Source organism: Anser cygnoides, chromosome 4 (assembly GCF_040182565.1).
Source record: "Anser cygnoides isolate HZ-2024a breed goose chromosome 4, Taihu_goose_T2T_genome, whole genome shotgun sequence".
Lineage (NCBI taxonomy): Eukaryota > Metazoa > Chordata > Aves > Anseriformes > Anatidae > Anser > Anser cygnoides.
This window is the reverse complement of record NC_089876.1, coordinates 54785959-54812336: the sequence shown is the minus strand read 5'-3', so window position 1 is coordinate 54812336 and position 26378 is coordinate 54785959. Positions and strand designations below refer to the sequence as shown.

Here is a 26378-nt window from a genome sequence, read left to right as displayed (position 1 = left end):
GAGAAAATAGTTTGCCAACAGAGTTTTCTCCCTCACAGAAGGTATATGGGATGTGGATATGTCCATGCTGAGGTATATCTCTAGCACGGACAAAACCTGCCACACTGATGTTTTTTTTAGGAGCTCTATGTGATGTCTGAAGATAAACACAAGTTACCTTGATCCATGCTGGGAGGAGGCAGACCTACTTTGTACCGATCAGGTTTGACATTTCCTGGAAAATTTAGCTAACCTCTTTACCTGTTTCAAAAAAACCTGAGATGCAGATAAATATTAATCTGAGTTAAAACAGTGACCATAATATTCTGGTTCTACACGCTATCTCCAAAACATCCTCAGTAATGGAGGTACCTACCTTTGGTGGAAAACCACATGCTGGCATGGTGTCCAGCAAACCTTTGCTCTTGCTGCACTCACATACTTCAAGATCAGCACATTTCAGAGTATGAAAATCTCTTTCTTCTAAATTTAAATCCTTTGTGGGAGAGGGTGGAAGTGATTGCCTCTCAATTCCTGAACATTTGTGATGGAAATAAACACACAAACCCTGGCACATGAAGAGGTATCCAAAATTATCAGTGGCTGACCTTTGTAGGTCATGCCTCCTTCATACCCAGAAATAAACATGACTCCTGCTTCTTCCTTCTTACCACCTATTTCCTCCTTCCTTTCTCAATTAAACTGCCATGCCATAATCTCACCATTTGGCCTTTCACCTCCCTGCTAGCTCATGATTCATGATCTTCTTAATCTAGGATCATTACTATCAATCACTCCTTCAGGCAAGCGAAACCCTTTTTCACAGAGGGATGTAAGGGGGCCCTATGGATTTTTCAGGCTGATTATAATGTTTTAGCTTTGGTGGCAGTAGTTTTTTTTTGACTAACCTGTGCCTAGTGTTTGTGCCAATTAGATGCTCTAAGCTGGTCAACAGGAATTTGCTTGGGCTGTGGTTCCTCTGGGCTTGGGTCATTTGCTGGGAGAGGTGAAGGATTAACTTAATTAAATCAACTAACACTTGGACAAAGGGTGAGGGATACTGCCAAGGTTAATAAGGGCAAAGGTTAATGAGGACAAAGTTTTCCTTTCCCATGCCCTAATGTCTTTTAGATAGCACTGCTTAGCAAACTTGTCTCATTGCAGATCTGTTCACATCGCTTGTGCTGGCTGTGGTATCACTCTCAAGGCCCTGTTCATCTGCTTCTCAAAAATAAGGTCACCGTGACTCTTTCTGTGTCTGCTAAGTAAGGACTTCCTGCTGGCCCACTTTACGTGGCTCCTTCTCATTCATATACTTGGTGCAGCTGTGCATCTTCCACAAGGGCCACACAAAAGCAACGGATTTATCTTTGTGTATAGTTAACGTGCCTGTGGACTAGGTATCTTTAGGTAACCACAAATTCTTATTTGTTTTAATGCATGTCCTCTCTGCTCCTCTGTTGTATGCACTGTTTTCATAAAGGCCATTGAGGCACAGAATCCCAGGATGGCTGAGGCTGGAAGGGACCTCTAAGTCCACCTGGTCCAACCCCTTCTCAAGCAGGGCCACCCGGAGTAGGCTGCCCAGGACCGCGTCCAGGTGGCTTTTTGGAGATCTCCAAGGAGGGAGACCCCACAGCCCCTCTGGGGAACCTGTGCCAGTGCTCTGTCTGGTCCTGTCTAAAAACAAACAAACAAAAAACTGAGGTAGTGGGAACTTCATAAATAGCTAAGACTCTGAAGACATACCAGACTGCAATGTTTGAATGCATTTTTTTAGGAACTGTTTCTACAAAGTGATTTTTTTTTTTCTCTGGCAGCACGCTGTCCATCAACCGTGCCAAATGATAGCACATCATTTTCAGAAATCCTTCTCCAGGGGTAATGCCAGTGATATTAATGATACACTGAAAGGGCACAGAGCCATCACACGAAGTAAATGTATTTTCTAAATGCTGCTGAAGCTTTGGAAATGTGATGCATTTTTCAGTTCCTCTCTAGCTAAACTTGCTCATTGTTTGTTTGTTTTTTACACAGTTAGATAGTTCTTAAAGGCTTTTCTCTGCCTAGATTATTCTCAGCCCAGTGCATTCAAAATTATAACAAGAAAAATATGAGGTTACAGGACACCTCAGGACAGATTTACGTATCACGTGGTTAAAAAACCAACAAAACAACTGTCAGCAACTAACTACACAGATTCACTAAACTTTGTACTTTTTCTTAAAGAGTAGAAATCTTAAATTGAAAGCACTACACACCAAGGATTTACTTAACTATAGTACTTATTCATCTATTTTTTTTCCAGTCAGCGGGTACTATTTTGGATGAAGAAATTTAGCAAAATCTCTTCATACACTAGACATAATATTCACGTCTTTTTTTTTTTTTTTTAATATATAAATTTTCTAAAGGTCTTTCAAAACTTACTTCCAGGTAGGGCGAGATCCTCAAAATGTGATGTAAAAGCACTCTGGGACCTCTGTGCTCTTTCTAAAAGGATATATGGAACAGATTTGTAAGGGAGTTATATAAATGAATTCATTAACCTTTTATACCTAATACCAGCTATAAAAAAGCTACTTCCAATCAGCTTTTTGTTTTCAAGGGTTTTGAAATGGCTTGTATAATTGATGGATTTTAAAAAGTAACCTATCATCATACTCTTTTTTTTCTTAATGTACACCTTCTGTTCTTTTAAAAATTTCTGGCCTTCCAGCATTAAAGATTGATGCTCTTTAACCAGACGATAGATGCACCCTTGGTGGCAGCCACGTTGAAAGCCTCCCCAAAGCACTTCATCCCCACTCTGCCTGGGTGGGTTGAAATAGTACCATTCCCTCGGCCCTCTGCAGAAGTTATCAGTAAAAATGTAAATTAATTCTGATTATGACTCTCTCTTTTTTTTTTTTTTTTTTAACAAAGGTGATATCCGCTCTTAAATGGGTGCAATCCATCGAATACGTTTGGTTAGGCTATTTATGTACATTTCTTCTGTGATCTTCTCTGGCATCCGATTTCACTGAGGCCACAGAGACACTGATGCTTGGAAAATTGCCAGTAATCAAAGGTTGTTAAGTGCTTGTCGGCTTCCTTTCAAGCTTAGGCTATCTTTATCATGAAGACGACCTAGTTCAGGAGCTACAGCCCATTTATTTATAAATTGATAACACTCAGGAAGCACACATTATATCATTAAAATACCAATAATGTTGCAGAAAACATTTGTTCTAAAACTACCTCATTTTCCTGAAATAAGGTCATGTCCAATGAAAAGTGAAGTCTCATCATGCCTCTGCAACAAGGATGCTCTCTGGCATGCCTCTGAAATGCTTTATTTCCCAAATACTCTCTCCTTTAAGCCCTCTCTGCTAGGGCTTCTGTTTCGTTTGGATTTTGGAATATACACAGGGAAACATACACGATTTTAGAGTTTTTGTTGTCCTGGTTTTCCAATTGCTGTCATCTCCTGTAGTGGTAGTTTGGTGACCATGAAAAGAGTCGGATAATCTTAAATGGAAAAAGGTTTAGGGTAGGTGCTGATGAACTCTTATGATGCATAGATCTTTTGGGGCATGTTGATTAAAGCGCTCTCAATCATAAAATCATCAATAGACAAACTGAAAGAATCATCAGCTGGGAAAGGTTAGTAGAGCCCCACTAAAATTACCAGCCTACATCGCTAATGCTACCTGTGCACTAGATTCAAAATATATTCAGAAGTACCTTGCATTTTAAGCATTTTTCTGGAAGAAACTTCATAGTTTTTTGGAGAAATGCATATTGAAGTTAAATGGTCCTGGTGAAATATGACAGGAAAATATACCTGTCCATCTGATCTTTTGAGTTGCTCAGATGTCTGTTGGGTGGAAAAGATATGGTTGCTGGAAGACTTAAAGAAATTCTGAACGTTAAATTAGTCATGAAATGCTGTCATCAGTAGAAAGCTTTGGAGAACACTCAAGACAGAATTTAATTTAGAGGTAGGGATGATCATATATTATTAATAATACTTTCTGTTGAAGGAGTCCTGTGCTTAGCAAGTCATAACCGTTTTGCGAATCCATCACCCCAAATGCTACAGGAGCACAGCTCTGAAACACTGTCCCTAGGGCCACCTTCTATGCAGAGCAGGAGGATTATAGCTGCCTGTGGAGAAGCTGCATGCTAGCTTTTTTGTGTCAGTTTTTAGAAAGAGGAATTTGCTTAAGCTGAAAACAGTGAGATAACTGTCTTCTCTATTAGGCTAATGGCTCCAGATATTTATATACACTTTTTTTTTTTTCCTCTGTGCAGCTCTGGTTATACTAAATATTTGATATCTCAGCCCAAGAATTGAAAACAAACCTCTCTGCTCCATCTGTCTCTTTCCACTAGTAATGTATACATATATGTATATGTGTGTGTGTTTTTATACCACACTGTGGCAAGTTCTTATTAAACTCTTTGCAAGATCTGGACATTCATTTAACTGTATATTTCCAGATTAATCAAAAGTTGCTTATTATTGACACACAACAAACTCTAATATATTTTTTCTTATATTTTGCCCATAAAAAACAAAAATATTATGTTGAATACATTTTTCCAAAACATCTGAATATCAGTTATATGGATTGTTTTCTGACAAGGACTGCTAGAGCTTACAGTCAGTGTCCAACTATGAGTAATGGGAAAGTTTCCTTTGGCAGTACAGGATGCTGTGCAATATTAATCAATGAAGGTTGTAAAAAGCATACAAGAACTCTGCCCCAACAGCAGTCTAGTTCCCATTAGACATTTCAGAATCAGACCACTGAGATGCAGTCAGACACTGAATGATATAACCCTACCAATGTGTGCATAATATAAATTGCTTAGATGGTTTAGCAATTCTCCTTTGCCTCTCTATTTTGGGCAGACAGTGTTGCTTCCAAGACTTTGACAGTTTGGGGCCATTTTCAATCAGCAGCTTGAAGACTGCATTTACATTTTAGGTGCCCATTTTCTTCTTTTTCTAAATCCTCTTTTCTCATGTTCAGGCTGCAAATAAATGATACTACAAGCACTGCACCTGGGAAGGCTGGCAGTCTGCAGTGCCCAGTCTGGTCCTTTGTACTGATAGCTACATAAATCTGAAGTATCCTCACACAGCAGCCTTACTGCCTCCATTCTTCAGTGCACCATAACTTTAAATTAAATTTAAACAATACCTAAACAAGTTAATTTGCTTTAAAATCATAAAATGAGAAATCTAGCTCTATAGACATTACTTTTAGATTAATTGAAAGGTCTCTTCAATAACCTGAGACAATTACTCACAGTATGGATGCATTTCAGAATTTTCTAAGTGCACGCATCCTAAATGCTTCAGGATCTCATTACCCTCCTAAAAAGTTCCTACAACCTACAATTTTGGGTCTTAATCTACAACTACTAGGTGCTGTCATAAAATAGTGCATACTAATTGTATTAGAACCATCCTCTGGATGCAATCAGTGCTCTTTGTGCATAAACACAGTGTAAGGAGCAATACATAAAACACATTCACCCTTATCCCTCAGAACAGGGTTGCCTACGCATCAGTAGTTTGGCTAGAAAGCCACCTCTCCAGGAATCAGAATAATCAACTTAATTACATATGATATTTTTGGAACCTAACAGCACTGTTCGAGCCACCTCTAGGGAATGTCATCTATCCGTATTTATGGTGCTTTCATCTGTAAATTCATGTTTCAAGCAAAAGCAGTCCATATACTTTTTGGATATACTTACACACGTGCTCTTACCTTGAAAAATCCCAAACTTGTCAATTATGTTCCACATATCAGTATTAACCGATTTCTTCGGAAAAGAACCGTAGGCCTCTCAAGCCAATAGCTTGATGGTTCTTAGGGACACCACATGCCATAATGACCATCAGCGTGACAGAAATCTGTCTGAATCTAAATTGTGTCCGTGCAAACACCAAAATATTATAACATGTAACTTGTTTGCACTCCTCTTTTCCTCCATCATAAGATCTACAGTGCCATTTCTTTGATAACTAAGATTCATGTAATTTCCCTCATGGTTTTCATCAAGAACTCTGAAACCACCCAACTAGTTTCATGTCGATTTTTCTCTCCAAGCTATCTGTCAAGAACAACATATGATCTCTGCAAGATCTTCAAAGCAGCACTACGGGGAGTCAACACTTTTTTAGGTGATGGCAGTGTACCAATATTAATTTGACTAACCTAGTTCAGCATGCAGTATGCAATTATTTCCTACTCTCATGACGTTTTTTTCTCTTCCTATTTTAAATTTAATTTATACTTTGGTAAGGAGTCTACCTTTAGAAAAGATAGATAGTACACAAGCCTTCCATTATGTTGCAGCTGCTGATGTTATATTTGTCACTGAAAAAAATCTCACCTTGTGTGACAATGGGATTTGAATCACAACTGCTAAATATACCACGTATAGAAATTTAATTGCTTTACTTTTTTTTTTTTTTTTTCCCAACTGAAGGGGGGGAAATATGAGGACAAAATCTTACAGTTTATTTCATGCTTCACTACAGTGTAATTCTAGACCCTAAGATTTCTACCATTCCTATTTTGGTAATGAATGGAATGTAAAAGGGAGGTATTTAAAATTAATTGCAGCAGTTCTGAGGGTTAAACCTGCTTAACCCAACCTTTTATTAAGAGAATATCAACAGAGCATATGTCTTGTCTGGGGAGTGCTGGGACATCATTATTCTTCCACTAGTATGTTTAGTTCTAAAACCTGGGATTTCTTCAGGTTCCTGTAGCCGTCATGCACACCATATACCCATCCCTAATTATAGCATCTGTTCTGAACTACTCACTACGGCAGGACTTGACCTGAGAAACTCTAGAGTTTTGTTTTACTTTATTAACTTGGAGTACTTTTAAACAGTTCTTAAACAAAGTTTTCCCTTGACCAGCAAGGGAGTTTTCAGCCTGAAGTTCTCATCAGCATCCGGTGAGGCTCCTAGCCAAGTTCTTCAGATACAGTACATCCACAAGGACAGCCTGCTGGCTCTTGCTGTGGCATTTTCTTAATCCTCAGGACAGACTTCCTGGATCTAGGAAATTTAATTCCTGACTCCTTTGACCCAGATGCTGGCGAAAATGTAGTCTGCAGGCTGTATGTAACTGGGTGTGTTCATTTTTTTTTTTTCCCTAGGAACTGGCCTTGCTGTTAAATTTTTCTAAAACAGTTGTATTAATATGTTCAAAAATCCACTGTTGAGTTTCAGATAAAGGATCACATCTGTTCATGAAAATCTTCTTTTCAGCTGGGTTGCAATCTATGCAGCTGCTGCTTACCGGATGGAACAAAGTTTTGTCCTACAGGAATGAGAAAAAAATACAATTAAGTAGCAGATGCCAAGTAATTGGAAGTGTTCTCATTTTACAGAATATGGATTAACACAACCCTGTCTGAAATGATTTTGTATACTCTGTCATAACCTTGGGTAATAACCACAGCTTAATTTATGAAGCTGTAGAGAATCTAGTATTTTTTCCTTGGGTTTTTATTCTCCAAAAAACTGGGGATCAGGAAAGAATGAGAAGACATCTTCTGGTCTTTAGATAATAACTACATAATACAATGAAAAGATAGAATGTCTTTAGGTAATCTTTGCATATCATGTGCTTCCCTGGGCCCCACTTAAATGTCTGAACCTGAAAAGTCTGTTTTTTGCTTGGGTTTGTTTTTTGACAATTTCTACTGTGCTTCTGGGCAGGAGGATCTGTAACAATATGTCTGGGAACTGGGTACTATTCAACTTGATGAAGATGTCAGTAATGAATATTAACTGGAATACTGTGACAGACAGACAGACACAGGACTGATGATCTCAGTTCTCACCCCATAAAACACAGACTTTGCCTGCAGCCTTGATAAGACAAGCCACTGAAGTACTCTACTCCTAAGAAGGAAATTATAACACTGTTTTAGCTCCCTATGGAGATTTTGGGAGGATAAGTATAGATTATGTTGTTTTAAAAGGGATCTTTATGATTATTAGTTTTATTAATTTTACTTCACAAAAATTGAGTTTATTTTTAATAACCTGACTGTGAATCTTTGGTAAAGCAGAAAGTACCCAGATAAGCAACTGGTATTTGTTGGGGAGTTTCAACCTATTCAGTCCATGTAAGCAAGTGGTTGAGAGAGACAGACGTGGGAGTGATTGGTTGGTTTGAAGTTCCCAGGGACTATACAATACAGTTACTGTATCTGTTGAAATAAATTTCAGATTACTCTCAGTAAACCACATGCAGGCTCCAACCTCCTCCATGCCAAACATGACGGTAGTTTAATACTAATCGGGGATGTGCCTGCTTGCCCAGTTTGCAAGAGGAAAAAAGAAAGCTACCTGACAAATCACAGTTGATTAAAAACTCACAGGAGTGCTCTGGGTGCTGAGCGATAATCTTACAGAAACCTCTTGAACTAAAAACAACGCACCATTCAAAAAAAAAAAAAAGTAGTAAGACAAAACCAAAACCAACACAATAAGCCAAAAAGAAATAGAAGCCACTTTTGAAAAGGAAAGCTTCTTCTCCTTCTTTTTTGATTTTAATTTATGAAAGAATAAATTATTTGATTCTGAGGGGTATGAAACACTGGTAAAGCACAATATCCTTTTTTAGTATTTAGTATATGCAACAAAGAGCAATTTCGAAAGTACGTCATTGTGCTCTCGTTGAGAGTGATGGTGCTTGACCTGCCTGTCACAGACACTAGTATTCACCTCCAACTTTTACCCCGAGGAAGCTGCTAACCACATGTACACACAGGACTGTAAGTCTGAGGGAAGCTGTCAAAGCTAACAGGACTAAACCAAACTGACCGCCTTTGTGTGGATGGGGTGGGTAGGGGCCCATTTTGCTCTATGTCATGTCCTCAGTGTGTCACGAGTGGTCCTACCAGAGCTCCCAAGCACCCTCCGGGGTGGTGTATGTGCCCTTTTTCACCTCACCAGCTCCTCCTGGTCTGTGAGTGACCGATGGATGGCACTGGCTGAAATGGGGAGTGGGCAGTGATGTGGCACAGCTTCCCTGCCTGCTGCGGCGCCTCGCAGGAAGGTGACGTCTGGTTTTCCTCGCATCGTAGCTGGGGACAAGGTCAGCCAAGCTGCTAGGAAGCTAAAGATGGAATACTAGAAGCTTTAATACAGTAGCTAGTACAAGAAGAAAGGAAGCTGTTTCATTGCAAAAAGCGTGCTATGAAAAACACTCCGGCCTTTTCAAAGAGAGCTGGCGGTCTGTCTTCTCACAGAAATAGCCAGGGGATGCAATTTTTGAATGAAGCATTGTTGGTGCCTTCTTTTAGCAAGTCTGGTTATTAGGAGAGAAGAGCGTCTTTCAAGAAGAGGGACATAGTTACTACTCTGGGAAAACTTCTGGCTGACTTAACGATGTATAAAGGCCTATTAATTTATCATCTCCAGCTTACACTGACCTAAGGTCAAAGCCTGCTGTTCTTATGGATTTCAATGGAAACAGGCTGAGGACTTTAAGGGGTAACAGTTGTGTGTATCCCGGAGAAGAACTTTCTGGGAGAAATATATAAATTCCTCTTTACACCAATGTTAAAAAGCCACAAGGACCCTGTGGAGACCTTTCTAACATCTGAAATGAGCAGAGCGATTTCTTTTTTCTTCTGCATGACGGCAAGTCTGAATATTATTTGTAGGAGAAACTTCTCCATAAGATAATAGGCCTTGGCAGTTCAGGGGGTTGGTAATGAGACACAGAGCCTTTCATTTCTTCTAGGTCACTGCTATAACTATGGCCAAGGTCAACAGCAACTGGAAGTCATTATCAGCTGGTAGCTGCAGTTGTTTATCTGAAATTAGTCAGTAGCCTCAGCGCAGTTTCAGCAGGACAGATGTCCATATGATAAAAACCACTATCACAATGACATGTCTTTGGTTGTCTGAGGAAATAATCTATGGGCCCACTGAGTGAAGAGTGAACTTACTCTTACAGTTTGTCCCTGAAGCTGTCAGGAAAGTATGAACAAACCACGCCATTCTGGGCAGAGTTTTTGACGTTGTCAGTCTAGCATCTATTGTAATCACTACGTTCAGCATAAAATTATAGTATAATGGAACTGATTTTGCACGATTATAACTTATTTTTTAAAGACCTACTAAATCAGCTCTCTCTTGGATACCTGTGCTCTACAAATAGTACTAAGGGGACTAGGGCACATAAATTTTAATCATACTTTATAAGAACTGATGTATTACCTCAGAGTGACACTAAGCTGAAAACCTGAGGCATATTCCTTCACTGGGAGGAATGGAAATTTGTAGACACCGTTGATCTTCATCTCTGGCACGCTTAGGAATTGTAAACAGAGCCAAGGAAATGGCTTTAGATTGGAAAGCCATTATTCTCCAAAATCTCTAATATCTTCAGATTTCTCCCATTGCTCCCAGAATTGTTTACAAAACCCCATTACAGTGTCAATATTGTTTTTCTAGTATTAAACTCACTTCCTTATTTTTCTAATCCACAGTGATGTTCATGATATTACCTGGATTCAGGCTACTTCATCACTTCTTACAGGGTATACTTGGCTGGTTTATTACACACCAATAGTTTGGACTAAAAAAAAATTATTTCTTAGTATCACAGACTTTCTAGACTTTCAATTACTTGCTCAGAGCTCACCAGTGACTTGAGGATGCAAATAATCATGAAAAGAGACTGACCCTTAAATTAATAAAAAACTCATCTTCTAGTTTTATAGGAATGGCATGACAGCATGATAAGAAATGCTTTATATTAAGCATCTTATAAGATTCTGACAAACAAGGTCATTTTTCCTAATAGATGGGAAGAATTAATGGCAAGATGAACAAATGACCATTAAAAAACTATGGCTTTGGTAAGTCATGCAAAGAACAGAACACAGTTGCTGATCTTCTCTTTCTTTTTCAAAAGGAGACATTTCTTATTTAACCACAGACTATTACTCCTATTTTTTAAGGTGCAATTTTAGTCGCATACTGTCTTCTAGGTAAAGGGCTCTATTATAGAAGCATTAAACTGATATAAGCATCCTTTTGCTTGTTTGGTCTATTTCTCCTTGGGAAGCAGTATATATCCCATTGCCTAGATGTTCCAAAACTAGATAAGGATTATAACATTCGGATTTTTTTTTTTTGGTATAGCTGTACACCAAAAATCTCTACTATAAATCTACCCTGTATCTAAGGAAATAAACACTGTGAAACAATCAAAACCTACTTAATGTGTAGCCAAACTAAAACTAAGCCTAAATAATAATAACGAAATTATATTTTCACTATCAACTACAGTTTCTTTATCTGAAGTTTTATAGTTAAATGGTAAGTACTCATGCAAACTAATCAGCTTGCTGTCAGGTTACTAGTACAGTTGGGACTGTGTCGGTACTTCCATCATCACAAAATTTTGTGGTGTCTTTTGCTGAGATGGAAATGCCTGCCTTGCATTCAGAATTTTTATGAGCCCTGTCAGCCTTCTGGAAATGAAAAATGAAGCTGTGCAGAGGATTTAATAGAACTCACACTGTGTATTTTTTTCAAATGTCATTTCTTTTGGGTTATCTGCTGTATACTGTCCACATCAAAGGTGATGAGCCACAAAGAGGGCAGCTCCAGACCTGCATTTTTCTTATGAACCAGCTACATTAGGCACCACTGAAGTGCTAAAGGTATGAAAGCTTCTTTCTTACAGCTTGGGTAAGCAAAAAGATAAATTGGAAGGGTTCTGAAGCAAGAAGGTATTATAATGGCATTACAAAGCCAGATATGCAGCAATACAGCCATGACAATTTATGTCCTCTAAATATCTGACCCATACATTTTAACTTTATTACAAGCAATACCTCAGCTTCAAAGGGAATGTGTTTCTGGAAAATATTGCATTGCATCTCTGATTAAAAGATAAATACAGTAAAAAAAAGGCACAGGCTAAAAAGTAGGTAGTCAGAAAAAGTATCAGCAAAAAAAGTATGAGCAAAACTATTTTTAATGCTTCTGAATTAGTTTCCTATGAATCATTTCAATCTAGAAAGCACTACTGAGGTTTACGTGGCAAAATCCAATTCCTGGCACTTAGGTCCCAAGATGACAAGGCATAGTGGTCACTGAAAAGTGAAGGATGCAGGAGAGGAAGTCCTTGGTGCTTCAGAGAAATGTATGTCCTTATTCTGCCTGGAATACAGTGTTTATTAGTGAAATGTTTTATCAAGGCAACTTACTGATTAACCATTTTTTAAAAAAAACTTGGTAGCATTACTTGGACTTTTTTTTATTATTATTTTTTAACCCTAAATGAGGCTCTCTCATTTCCTAGACTGACCTCCCATTTTTAGCGATTTATCAAAATGAGCTGAAACTTGGCACATCAAAGTAGTGTCTAAGCTGCTTATCTTTAATTTATAAACTCCTGCCGTCTTTGGGCTTACAGCAGTGCTTTTAATGTTGGTTTGGGTTTTTTTGAGGGAGATATTTCTTCCACTCATAAAACTTAGTAGAATAATAATATTTAACTCATGAGCAGCATTTCTTAATGCTGTCACATTGGATGAAAATACTTCCAATAGTGCCTCTGCTAAAATGACACAAGTGTCTTGAAGTGCCAGAATGGTAAAACACCTTTCAGGGAATGGATCCAACGCAGACACCCTCTGAGCTGGATCAGATCCATTTTCATTTGAATTTGACCTAAATAGCTGAATGCTCAACAGGAACATACTCTAGAGAGATTACCACAAAATTAAATTGGAATAAAACAGCGTGGATTTTAAAACGCAACTTCTCTGATGGGAAAACACAAGTCTGCACTAACTTGAATATAGACTCAAGTCTGACCCTCTGAAATGACCCAGAGTGATTCTGACCTTCCTATAGCTCCAGTGCTGGTTTCCCTTCATCCCGTGACAGTCATACAGTGTGACAGGGCTACTGTGCGAGATGGCGTCAAAGCAGAACTTCCTGGTGTGAAGTGGCTCCCCAGGGCGGATGTCTTCTCTCCAGCCGAAGGTGAAGAGCTAGAAAAACAATCAGGCAATGCATTAATCTGTTACTAGTGGGAAACGTTTAAAAACAGATGCACAAAGCTCAATGCATGCTGCCCTGCTCTGTACATCACAGCCTCTGATTAAGTGAGATGCTACATGTGTATGATTCAGTGATTCCAACTGCCTTAATTAAAGTGCATCAACAGCAATGCGGAGTAACCCCAGGAAGGCATAATCAGCTGCTTATCGTAGGGAAGGGAAAAATCTCTGATGACACAGTGCTTTGAAGAGGAGAGGGAATATGCTGTGTTAAGCCTTTTGTTACCCCAGTTAAAGGCACACTGGTGCACACGAGATCTGCAGCTACCAGGGACTCAGAAAACCTCTGCTGCTGACACTCCTCTAGCTCTTGTTTGGGTCTGAAGAAGTCACTTAGAGAGATCTTCCCATCCCAGAATATCCTCTATGCTTAATGAACAGTTCCCTTCTGTTTATATGGGATGCTGTTAGCATATCTTCTCTTGACTGTCTTTTTTCTCCAAACAACACACACTAAATGACGGTCTTTCTATCGTGAAACCTGTGAGCTACAGGCAGCTTGTTACAGCTCTTTTTTGCTTCCTGAGAGGAACTGTGGAGGCTCACAGTTAACAGAGGAATTCTTCTCAATCAGGCACCAGCTGTCTGAAATTATGCTGTGACACTGCAGTTGTTCAATCATAAGATGAAGGTGACAGGTCTGACAGCATCAAATTTAAAGATGCAGAGCACATTTTCCTTTCCTGTGGACCAATCCTTGCAGAAAACAGGTTGCAGCTTGAAAATTGCTATCTAGAAGCTCTGCTGAGAGCTGTAAAGTTTTTGTTTTTGTTTTTGTTTTATTTTATTTTATTTTATTTTATTTTATTTTATTTTATTTTATTTTATTTTATTTTATTTTATTTTATTTTATTTTATTTTATTTTATTTTATTGTGTAAGTGCTATTCCATGGCTTTCTGCTTGGCTCTTGTTTTTCCACAGTACAAACTGAAGCATAACACCGAGAAAGCGAAGCTCTCTTTAAATGAGCAAACTTTGCTAGTGGAAACCATTTAGCTGTGACCACTCATGTGGAACCGCACACGGGCTCATCACCCGGAATAGCAGCTCCACAGGCTGTGCTCAGACTGCCTCCAGCACCCCAGCTATCTCATCTCAGGGTAGTTTCAGTACTGCCCTAGCGACCTGCTCCCCACAATGTATACGTTTCCTGGTGTTAGAACCAGTCTCTACCAATCCAGACTAAAGCTCAGTGTAATGTGGGTCTGATCTGGAATACTCCTGCTGTGGTTCCCAGATTTTGACCCTTTCATTGTGATAGCTATTTTCTCTCTGTGGTCTACCTAAAAGATACATCCTTCTAAAATGCTGCATCTTCAATGCTATACCATCCTCTAAACACCGCATTTCAGAGGCATTATTGTTTCCTGTGGTTTGCAGGCACAGAATGCAAGCATATATCTGAATATTTACTTTTTTTCTGGTGTCTCACTGTAAGCCCTTGTTCTGCCTGTTAGCAGCTGTCGTTTCCTATTTACTTCTGTACTGTAGGTTTTCTAGTCAGCATTTGCTCAGTCTGCCCCTGTGTCCTGCTCATTTCTTCTTTCCCCCGGAGTGCATTTTAGATTTATCTGCAGTAAAATGCAGTGGACAGCTTTAACTTCATTTTCAAGCCAATTCCTGCTTCTTAAAAGGTTAAATCTTTCTTCACTTTTATTCATGTTTCTTGGAAGCAGCATCATGGACTCCCTGAAAAATAGGCTACCATTTCACAAGCAAAGTCAGAAGTAAGATTTGATACAGGAAAAAAAAGCTATAATGTTGCATCTTTAGAAAAAGGGAAGCCTGAGATGATTTTCCTTTAAAGGAAAAAACAGCAAAAGCAATTTCCTCTCTTTTGCTTTACTTTTCTACAGCCAAGTAATAAACCTGGAGCTCAAAGCGATGAATAACAAATACCTAGAGAAATGGTGTGGAACAGTAGTTTTGCAATATTCTCATTCTCATGACTATTTTGCAAGAGAGAGGTCCTCTTGCAGCGCCTTTCTCATCTTTCCCAGTGGCTGGCTCTCCAAATTTTTCGTTCTGTGCATCATCGGTGAGCTGAGGGGCCATTCCTGTTGCTCTCTGGACCTTGGCTCAAGGACTACTGCCGCACTGAATGGATCAGTACACCTGAAAAAACTAAAGCTAGCTTTTACATCAGATCAGACTGATGCAGGGTATCCCTTTGCCCTTCTCACTCCTGTGTAGTTTCTGAAGACCGCCAGGGCTGTATTCTGTTTGAAAGTCAAGAATCTTGACTTGGTAATACTTAGGGGTTTTTTTATTCCCTTCCACTGAAAAATGGGATCTGTGTAATACTAGATCTTATTGATTAGACTAACACAGATTCCTTCCCCTCCTTCTTAGCCTGATGTTTTGTAGCACAGTTGCATTTACAAATTAAAAAGTACATCTTCTCCACAGTGATACTACTGTAAAACAAACCTTGTTAAGAGGCAGAAACTCAACTTTAGAACTAAGAAAGAAGGAAAAAAATGACTGGAAAAAAAGGTTATACTTCTCTCTACACACAATTAGTATTAAAATTTATAGAAAATATTAAAACTTATGGATAAAATTTGAAGGCCTGTGTCCTTCCAATCTCACCATTCTATGATATCCTCCATTACACATCAAATCCTGTGTACTTCAACACTAAATCTGGCCGATATAAAAATGATCTTTCCTCTGCATAATGCGTAACAATGCTATGTGTTATTAGCTGTGGTCCTGAGCACATAACGCTCTGCTCTGCCACCATCCATCACTTTGGATGTTGTTCCTTTGGCCCAAGCTGTTAGGAGCCATCTGAGCCTGACTTCATGAGAAACGGATGAACCCTCTGTACTCCTTCATTCACTCCCATCCGTTTCCAGATTTGAAACAAGGCTGCAAAGAGATTTCCAAGCACATTAGAAACAGATAGCAGTCTGTCTTTTCACTCATAGTTTCCAGGGCTGCTGCTCCCTGTCAAGTTCAAGAAACTCTCTCTGCTTTTGGCTCCTTCCTCCCTCCTCCTCCACCTCCTGTCCTACCACAGACCCTGTAAAACAAGGCCCCATCCTCTGTGTTTGCAAACAAGTATTTTCTCAGCCTGTGTGCTTTAGCTTTTGATGAGGCCTAGCCCTGTCACAGGACAACTTGGAAAAATACAGCTTTCCATCTATCTAGTTTTTTAAGAAGAGCTTAATTTGTAACTGGCACTGGGCCTGAAAATTGATTGCCTGACACAGCCACTGTTTTGGGACTGTCTACAGGACAAAGGCCCTTTTGAAACCATTAATGCTCTCCAGCTTGACAACATTGGTTGGTTGCTTGCTGCCTGGCCTCAGCGACCGTTGTGCTCAGGCCATAGCACAAGATTTAAGCAGACAACATGTGCCCTGCACAAAGACAAAATGTCACATTTGTGAACTAGACTCTGACTTGAGTTTTTATCTCTGAGAAGACAGAGCTGGGTGGGTTGCACAGCTACTGGCTGGGTTGGGCTGGAGATGATGCCTGTCCAATCACTCCCTGGCCAGCCTGGAGGACTTGAGAAGACAAAGAAGATGCTTGCCACCACATCATTTGCTGCTCTTTGGTTGGCCCCAATTTCCCCTCAAACCAGGTAGTAGTTCTGGGAAGAGGGAGGTGGAAGATTACCAAGATGTGCCACCCTCCTGCCCCTTTTCTTCCTCTCTGTTTTTTAATTCTGAGGAAGTTTCCAGAAAGCTCAGTAACAATCACCTTCACTTCTGATTCTTGTCCTATTTACCAGAAAAGGTGCAAGACATCCACGAAGCTTTTGCCTGCTGTTTGCTTTTAAAGCTCTGGGGTGGAAGGTCTCCTTCCTGGGGGCTGCTAAGGGGCTGAATCAAGGAGCACAAGGGGTTGTGACTCTGTCTAGTGATACCATCAGCACTACCACCTGCTACACCAGTCATATAACATATTTTTCCAAAGAACTCCCTGTAAATTTACACCACAAGTTACAAGACCAGCTCAGTGTCAGTCTACACTACTTGAAATATGACAGTAAAATACTTGATATTTTCATCAACACTGCTAGTGTCTACTGGCATACATAGAAATCTGGTAAGCAACAAATTCAAGAAGGTACTAGCAATAAGGAGGAGCTATCTGAGGGCTGGTGAGCTCTTTTGCATTTCTTCCCAAATACTCTAACAAAGTTGATCTTCATAGCTTACTGTGGGTGCAAGTAGAAGATCGCCTTCTTTCTCCTTGGGAGCTGCTTCATTAGACTGTGATCTTAACATCTACTGCAGGTAACGTTCCTGACTGTGTAGCCTTTGGGATTGAGTAAGGACAGCTAGTCAAGAAATTTTCACCTAAATATCCCAATCTAAAATATACCTTTGTGGGATTTTTTTTTCCCTACCACCTGTCACTAACACAAAGGCAGATTTTGCTTGCCAGGGTGGAAATTGAGATTTTGCCCTCTGGGTTCCTGAGGACCTACAGGATACAGAGGCATCAGCTACAGCTAGAGCAATGGAAAATTGGCTGCTAACAACCGTGCACACAGTCACTCCACTGAGGAAAACTTTAAGAAAATGAAGGGAAAGGATGCTATCTTGTTTCTGAAAAAAATTCAAGCCCTGCATCACCAAAATGTTTTTACCTTCCCAAATTAAACATTTTCAGAATTTCTCTCCTACAAGAAAACCGAAAATTCTCCTCTGGATAATCTGCATGTACTGTAATTTTCTATGGGATAGAAATTCTGAGTTTCAGCCAAGTCTACTATCTAGTCTGCTTTGTCTTTAAGTTTATGAGATTCAAAGAATCACAGATTCTGTAATTCTTTCCTTTCTTTCTTAATTGGCGTCTTGAAAACCCATACCTTGCACAGACTCACTCTTGAAATCCACCAGCTGGATGAATGTGTCTTGTATTAGGAGTCTGAATATTTGACTACAATCAGTTTCATTTTGTTTCTAAACTAATCATGAAACCAATAGGATATTAAAAGTAACAAGATTATGCAAATAAAGAGTTACCTAGTAATACAGTAATGGATGTTATGCCTATCATCTTTATTCTAAAAGTTCTATTTTCTAGTTTTAGAAAATAAAGGAGAAAGTGAAGTGAACTTTTTCTAGGAGAAAGTGAAATTATACTTATGTTACCCTAATTTTCTTCTAGGGATTCTTCAACAGTTCTCGTGATTTCTGGGATTTACATTGACAGGTAGATAAACTAATGGCACCTATGCTCCTATCAGTTGGAACAGCAGCTTTTGAATGTGGTCCTGTCTTCTGGGACAAAAACAACAACAAAAAAAACCACAAATAAACAACACACCACAAATGAATCCAAACAATCCCCATGTTAGCAAAGGAAAACAGACTATTTTGAGGGTTAAATAGCATTATTATTATTATTATTTGATGGGGCAGGGTGTGTGGGGGGGAATTTTAAAGCCATTAATTTTCATCCTCCTCTGTCAGAGCTGAAAAGCTCCTTCTTTTCTGGTTGTCATCACGGAGAAGCTCCCAACGATGCTAATTCATTAACCTTCCCTGGGGCCCGTTTGTGTTCAGCTTGTCCGGAGCTGCCCTCTGCTGCTTGTTTTCTGAATTACACACTTTAAACAGTAGCTCTTGGAGAAATGTGTAAGAAAAACGAACAATCAGCTGTGGGATCCTGCTCCTGCCCCTCTTAAGCAACCCAGAAAAGTCACTGAACTGTTCAGCAAATTGAATTAAATGTCTTGGCTTGGATTTTGGCAGTCCTCGTCCAATGCAACTGTACCATGCTGTTCAGAAAAATGTTCCCTTGCAGTGTTTTGAACGCTATTCTGCGGCGAGAAGGTACGTGCTGTTCTACTCCAGCCTCGCAGAAATAATTCATGATTCCCTCGAGGCACACGTCAAGCAGTTTGGGAGGTTTCATAGTTCTGGCTCAGCACTTTGAGGTTGGTTGAACTTGTTCTGTGTTAACTTAACCCTATTTATCTTAATGAAGTCACTTTTTGTTATTAGTGTAGAATAAGACTATTGCATTGAATCTGTTTCCAAGCATCACGATGTGCTGGAATGCGGTGAAACACAGAGTCCTTCCTGATGGTCTTCTCCCTTTGTGTCCCTTCCCTTTCCTCACCAGAACTTGCTCCTTCAAATGATACTTTAAGCCTCCCTTTTTTTCTGCTTCCCTGGTATTTTTTTGTTTCTTTTAACAACTTTTCATCCAGTTTTCTTCCCTCTTTACTCTTTCCTCATATCTGGCTTTGTCAGGACTCCCTCTGTTCTTGGTGAGGGTTTGGACCTCTTTATGTTTGCAGATTTTGAAACTAGAGAGGCCACAATGATGGTCTGGACCATACAAATTCCTTTAAATAGTTGTTTGAATTGCTGGATGTCTTTCATAAAAAATAAAATAAAATATATATTTATCTACGTCAGCACCCTATCACTGTGCTTTACCTTTGCTAGCTATATGAAGAAGCCTTCTTTCAGCAATCTCCTCTCCCTTGTGTTGGCACTTATCTAAATTGTGATCATTCTTTAGCTTCTTAGCTTCATTCACTAACACACCTCCCCCTGCATTTCTCAGTATCCTCAGAGAATGATTTTTTGACCTCAGCACTTCAAATATCCCTCAGAACTCCTCTCTCCTGAACTTTTAATATCTATAGAAGTGCCATGTATGACTGCCAAGTCAATTTTTCTCTTCAGCATTGGTGATTTTTTCTAATCCGTGACTTTGCCGTGTGGAAGGCATGTTCACTAAAATTGCTAATAAATGGTCAGGTTGTACCTTTTGTCCAGATTCTCTTTGCTCATGTTGGCCAGAGCTAGTGAGTCATGATTTCTTTCCTATGGCACTCACAATCATGGTGAGTACAAATGAGAGATCTTTTCCTCCATACTCCTGGGAGGTAATATTTTTCTTCCTAACCTACCTAGATAAAAGGACGTTTGAGTCTTTATCATCCCTTATCCTTGTGAAACCCTTTCTGGCTTTCACCCCATTTATCTCGCTTATACTTCTTATTCACTTAACATACGACCGCTTACTGTGTTTATTGAGATGAAAGCATAAAAGGAGACAACCACTAGAGCTTTACATACCCAGGTAGTATATTTAAAATATTTTCAGGTAAGTGAAGTGAAATCAAAGTGTTTTCATGAAACAACGGGGTAGAATGGGGCACCCCAAAGCTCTTTGGGTATTACAATTCCTGTTGGAAATTCAGAAGAATACATAGCACAGATGACAAAATTCTGAGGTTAGGTTAAAGCATACTTTTAAAAAAACTATTAAGGTCAGCAATCACTCAAAAATAATTTCTACACCTTGCTTTATCTTAATAAAAAGAGGAAACCTCAGAGAAATGTTCAGAAACTGGAAAAGAGATGTAACAATTTGACATTGCTTTTGCCTTTTAGCTGTTAAAATACCTGTTCATGCGACCATGTCCGTTCTGAGCCATCTTTCACACAAATGTCCAGCCTCAGCTCAGTCCCCGTGGCTCCATGTTTACTGTCCACACAGAGATCGGCTGCCATGTTTCGAATCTGCAAAACCAAGCAGTGACATTTTACATTAAACCAGGCTGCAGAACAGAGCTTCCAACATTAAGAAGCTAGGAATTCAACTGTCTTAGAAACTGAGGGGCTTGAGGCTCAGTTATATATATGTGGTGGGTCTTACTTTTTACAGGATAGAGCACCAGCTCCTGGAATGACCTATTCTTTATTTGAACAGCTTTGGAAGCAGCAAAGTTTGAAATACTCTGCTTAACAAATGAAAGGTAGGTCTGTATGAAATAGTCTCATGCAAAGAAATTAAGAGAGAAAAGTGTGGAAAGTTCAAAGTTGAGTCTGTTTTTTTTTTGTTTTTTTTTTTTCCCCCCCCTCTTACTGGAGCAAGTGAGATCAACTGCATTAAGAGGAAATGATTTCTGAATGACTCTCTCACAGACTTCGGAGCAATATTTCTTGAAGACTCAGGCACACCCTTTCCCAATGCGTATTCTTATTTTTACACAATAATACCATTGTAGATAAGGTTTGAACTAGTGTTCAAAGTGCATAAAATTAGAAAGTACTTAACTTACTATGCTTACCCAGAGGTTCTTTGTGCTGTCTTGTCCATATGCTTCTGCAAACAATCTGCAGTGGAACTTATTCTTAAAAGGAAAATCTCATTTTTGAGACTGAAACAATTGAGTAATAATTAACCTGTGACTATTAGTCATACCGTTTATGTACAACTGCTGTCATGGAGATATTTTTGGAGGACTATTCAAAAGGCTGCCCACTGCCACTAAAAAGAGGAAAATGTTATATTTATTTTGCAAATACATGTATATTTCTCCTCGAATACCTTAGCTAAGCTGTTTAAAAATCCTTCCAAACTTCCATAGTGAAGAGGACTTCTTAAACAACTTTCCCCTTCAATGAGATACAGAGAAACACAGTAACCAAAACCTACACACATGCATGGAGCTGCATTCAGATTTGGTATATATAATACATAGAAAGCAGGTGCACATGTGACATTCTTGCAATGAATTTGGTCCATATTTAAAAAAGAAAAGCTAGATGCTGAAGGAGATTCAGCTGAGGTGGCATTTGTAACTTTCCATGGAAAACTTTTAGAAGTCAGCATTGTTGCCATATTATGTTAGACAAATGTAAACACTGCCACTCTTAAATACTGTGTATCTCACCAAAACCAAACCAGGATGGAAAACAACACAGCACAAAACGTTGCAAAAAGGGCAATCCTCATGCTTGTAAGACACACGGGAAAGCTGCTCTGCTCTATTCTTGAATCTGGAGGATTGGAACTGAGTCTATTCATCATGTTCTAAGAAAGATTTAGACAGATGGGAAAGCAACAGGAACTGGAGAAAATCAAAACAAACAAACAAAACCACCACACCACCTTCAGGAAAGGTTTTAGGAACTGCATTTGTTTAGCTTAGAAAAGAGCAGATTGAGCAAATGATGTGAGCACCAGTTTGAACAATTGGCTCCAAGAAACTCTGAGCCTTCACCAGACTTCAGAGGAATATTCCTCCAAGACTTGGACAAGTGCAGTTCTAGGGTATATTTCCTTATTTTGACGCAATGAAATTGCTGTAGAAGAGGTCAGATACTAGTTTTTTGATATACACAACCAGATGCTGAAACCCAGGACCGAGCCCCATAGTATAGAGTCACATTAACTGAAAAAAGGATGAAATGTAATCAGCTCTCAACAACTCTGCCTTCATTTTCATATTGTTCAGCAAAAAAACCCAAGAAAGAATAATGAGGGGAAAAGATTTTATTTTTATATTTTTTGTCTTAAGTGAAATATCTATTTCAAATATTATGAGCATTCAGTCATTTCTCAGTGCACTTAAATTTACTTTATATAAATAAAAATTATTGGCCTAATACAAAATTAAATGATACATCAGTTCTGTCCTTAAAGAGTGTGAGCTAATTAACATGAAGATGCTAACAATTACCATTAATCCTTGGGATATACTTATGGGATTCAGAATTGTAAAATGAAAGAGAATACACTCCACATTCAATGAACACTTATTGGATTAAAGAGCTTTCATAATTCTGTCTAGATGACATTGCTCCATCCTGTCTCATTCATTTGGAATATGTGGTAAATTTATTCTACACATTTCTGGAAAAGCTTTGTGCTGAAGCTACATTTAGTTCCTTCACTGCTGGAAACCACTCCCTCTGCTCCTTAACAGTTTCTTCGAGTTAGGTTATTTTGTTTTGTTTTGTTTTTCAGCTTACATGTTAATTCAACCTTTTTTTGTTTTATCCTTCCTGTCAGCTGCAGAGGGGTTGTGGTTTGGTTTTCATTTTCTTTTTGTACTACATGCATTTCAGTCAAGTCTGTGCTTTTGTTCTCTGGCATTTTTGTGTGGCCTTGGCAGTCACTAGAAATTGAACTGAGCCATCAAGCTGCTGCCAGAACCACAGGGAATGTTCTGCTGAACACCAGCACTGCATTGCCGCCAAATCCCCTAAGATCCCTTCACGGAAGAAGGAAGAAAAGCAGGAACAAAGCAAAGAGAAGCTCTATTTTCATTTATACATCAATATGCATTTGAACTGTCTTGTCTCCAGTCACATGGCACAATGCATTTCAAACGGTTAGGTTATGAGCTACAACTCGAGAAGAAATAGCTAGCACTCCTAACACACTCACATTTCCAACGTTTGTGGTTGTGCCATTGTGGAGACTGGGGATGAACAGGAGACATCTTATCACACATGCGGGTAGGGCACTGAATTGCTACATACAAAGATTATTTGCCCAACCTTAAATGCTATCATTTGTACATACAGATATGTGTATGGGAAAGGCATGTTTTTGAGGAGTTTGTAGGGACTAACAAGGGTGGTTAGTGGTGATCTTAAACGCCTTTTTAGAATTAAAGCATGGGATGCTGTGTGTATATCATTATGCATACTTCTTGAAATGCCATCCTAACGCACACTGGGACAGATACTGAGAAAGATTATGGACCCTGTAGTTCTTAGAGAGAACAGGTGAGGTGTAAAAGCACAGAGAACACAAACTCTAATGGATTTGTGTTCTCCCTCTTCTATATTGAAGCTGTCAGAGTAAGGACATAAAGGCTCTTTCAGTGCTGTACCTATCTTTGGCAAATAGACATGCCAACAGAGAGAGATCGCTGCTGTTGTAGCATCTGACTTCTGTGCTTTAAATAAGGTAGAAAGCCATGAGCAGAAATCACGGTGTAAGTCTAGATACAATTATCTTGCATATTATAAAAAGCAATGAATATACATTAAAACTACAGCTTCCTTTCTCTACATTAGCCAGCCCTTGTTAAAAAGGCTTTTTTGCAGAGTAGGCGAGGCCTGGAGAAAGAAGTAGCTTAGCTCCCCAGAAGTAGAGTGGAAAGAAGAACATGATGTAAAACAGGAGCCATAACATGGGAGGAGAGGTCTTTAAGCCTATACTTTAGATTTGAAGACTACACTGTTACCTCTTGACATTTGAAGCTGCTGATTCAATAAACAGGTATTTCTCTGTTAACTTTTAGGGAAAAGAACAAAGGACTTGTTAATGCAAAATATTTTTGACAGATGATGTCAGTATGGCCAGCTCCACTACCAAGTGCATTGGATTATCAGGACCTATTAAAATATTCCATTTTAAGTTCAGGGTTTGCATGTGTTTGATTAAAGCATCTCTGTGTTTCTCTATAAACAGAAACAATCACGACTACAGTGTTCGTCCAGTGTCTTGATGAGAGAGACACTTAAAATAACTACTTTGTAGAGAAAGCTGACCCGTGGGCCCAAGCACAGATGGAAGGATGGGATTTATTTGCAGCCAGAGTGCTAGTGGTTCCCCTAAGACATTTGGTATACTGGTCACCTTAAGATTGGTTTTTAAGATGTCAAAATATTTTGAGAATATTAAAAGTACATTTACACAATTATCCACGTTCAGTGTTGCTTCCTTTTCAACTCTAGCCAGTTGAACAATTGACTGTTCAACAGAAAGGGCATTTAAAAGAGTGTTTTCTTTATACTTGAAGGAAATTTGTGGTCAGCAATCACCACAGGGAGGCTGTGGCAGTTAAAGACTCATCTCTGGTTCCCATGCCAGTCTCTGTGTCTCAGTTACTTCCCACCACCCTGCTAAGCCCTTTCATTGAGAAAGGACCAGACACGTGCTCTGTTCTGCTGCTGCCTTGCTTTAACTGAGCTACACTGGTGGATGCAGTGGGTGAGGAATGCTTGCAGGATTTAATTCTGTCCCTTCATCAGTGAGTGGAGCAACACCTAGGATTGTATCATGTGATAAATAAGAAAAGCATAGTATGCATCTGAGCCTATCTGTCAGTATCTTTGGTTGGTTTTATTTGTGGAACTTTGTTTTGCAAAGAAACAAACCAGAGGTTCGGATATTTTCAGGTATCAAAGGATTTCTCAATTCCTCTCTTTCTTCCCTTGTCCTATTTCCCAGCTTTTTTTTTTTCCCCATTGATAATGATATTTCTCTTAACTATATCAAGAGTCCAGTCAGCTCCCCTCCTTCACAACCTCCTTTTTCTCTTTTACCTGTGACTGAAATTATCTGCAACTTCAAACGCTCAGGCATTCACTTTTGCTTGCCCATCCACACCAGGTTCATGTATAAAGCTTCCTAGAGCTAAGACAACATAGTGCATGTGTGAGCAAAGCTGCTGAGGTACAAATCATTTGGCTTCCAAAATCTCCAGTTTCACAGGAAATCTGAGAACAGACAAACTTTGTAGTACATGTGAAGCATCAACAAGCAGGGCAACATGCGTTTCCAGTAGGAAATAATATAGGGAAATTGACCATACTCAAAAATAAATTTACTTCAGAATCTCACACCAAAATAAAAAGAAAATCAGGGGTTCCCAAACAGTATTTACATACAGCAGAATATACTGTCTCCCAGATAACTTGACCTCAGGCTGAATTAATGTCAGAGTTTTGCAGAAACTCAGCAATTACATGATTAATCTTCTCCCCATGGGAGATGCAGATTAAGATGGTCTGGCTTCACACTCTGAGCAAGACTGCAAGTTCCTGCAAGATTTGCTCCTGAGACAAGGTGAGATGTCCTGGCTGCAGCAGTGCCTGCCCTGTGGCCCCGCTGTCAGCCCTTCTGGAGCGTAGTGGGTGAGTCAAAGAGGGAGAGACGCTCCCACGGGCACAGGGATCTGTGCTGCGTGCTCGTCACTGCACTATCCAGCTGCACCAAAAGTAAAAAGTGTGGAAGCACAGCAACCTAAAGACATCTCTGTGTTCAACATGGTCATCATAAAATGACGAAGGTGGAGATGGTGCTATGAATATCCCTAGGGTGCCCCATACAATATAGCAACATGAGAGGCACCTTGGTGTTACCAGTTCATAGAGTACTTTCCTTACATCTGATTCAATGCCACAAATAAGAAAGTGGCTGTAGCTCTTGGAAGACATTACAAATGTTCATTTATGCTGCTTTTTTTGTCTGAGCAGCGCTTAAAGACAGTTTTTGTGTATGCTTACATTCTCAGATAACCCTAGGGCCATCAACATCTACAGATCAAATACGCAGAAACAAGCCACCCTTCCCGTCAACTGATACGTAGCAATTTTAAGCGTATTTATCCTTTGTGTGAGCAATAAAAAGGAAAAGTTGAAGTTAAAAGAAGTCGAGCTCTGCCAAAGACCTCACTGAAGAAACAGGGGACTCTGTATGACACTGATCCTGATGAAAGAGCTTTGAGTAGCTCAGCTGTGCAGCGCTCGCTCTGTGCCGGGT

General features: G+C 39.4%; 1 protein-coding gene across 7 annotated transcripts in view; it reads right to left on the bottom strand.

Annotated features, from left to right (window-relative positions):
* Nucleotides 1-6429: 6429 nt before the first annotated feature.
* The window catches only part of GALNTL6 (polypeptide N-acetylgalactosaminyltransferase like 6), a 497378-nt gene continuing 477429 nt past the window's right edge, over nt 6430-26378 (bottom strand). For 3 of the 7 annotated variants that reach the window (XM_066996158.1, XM_066996154.1, XM_066996160.1), the window contains 3 exons: nt 20495-20611; nt 12883-13032; nt 7177-9128 (listed from right to left, as the gene is read on the bottom strand). In XM_066996158.1, coding sequence (XP_066852259.1) covers nt 8907-9128; nt 12883-13032; nt 20495-20611 — 489 coding nt within the window. In that variant the 3' untranslated portion in view covers nt 7177-8906. The other 4 variants (XM_066996156.1, XM_066996155.1, XM_066996157.1 and 1 more) reach the window with 4 other exon arrangements.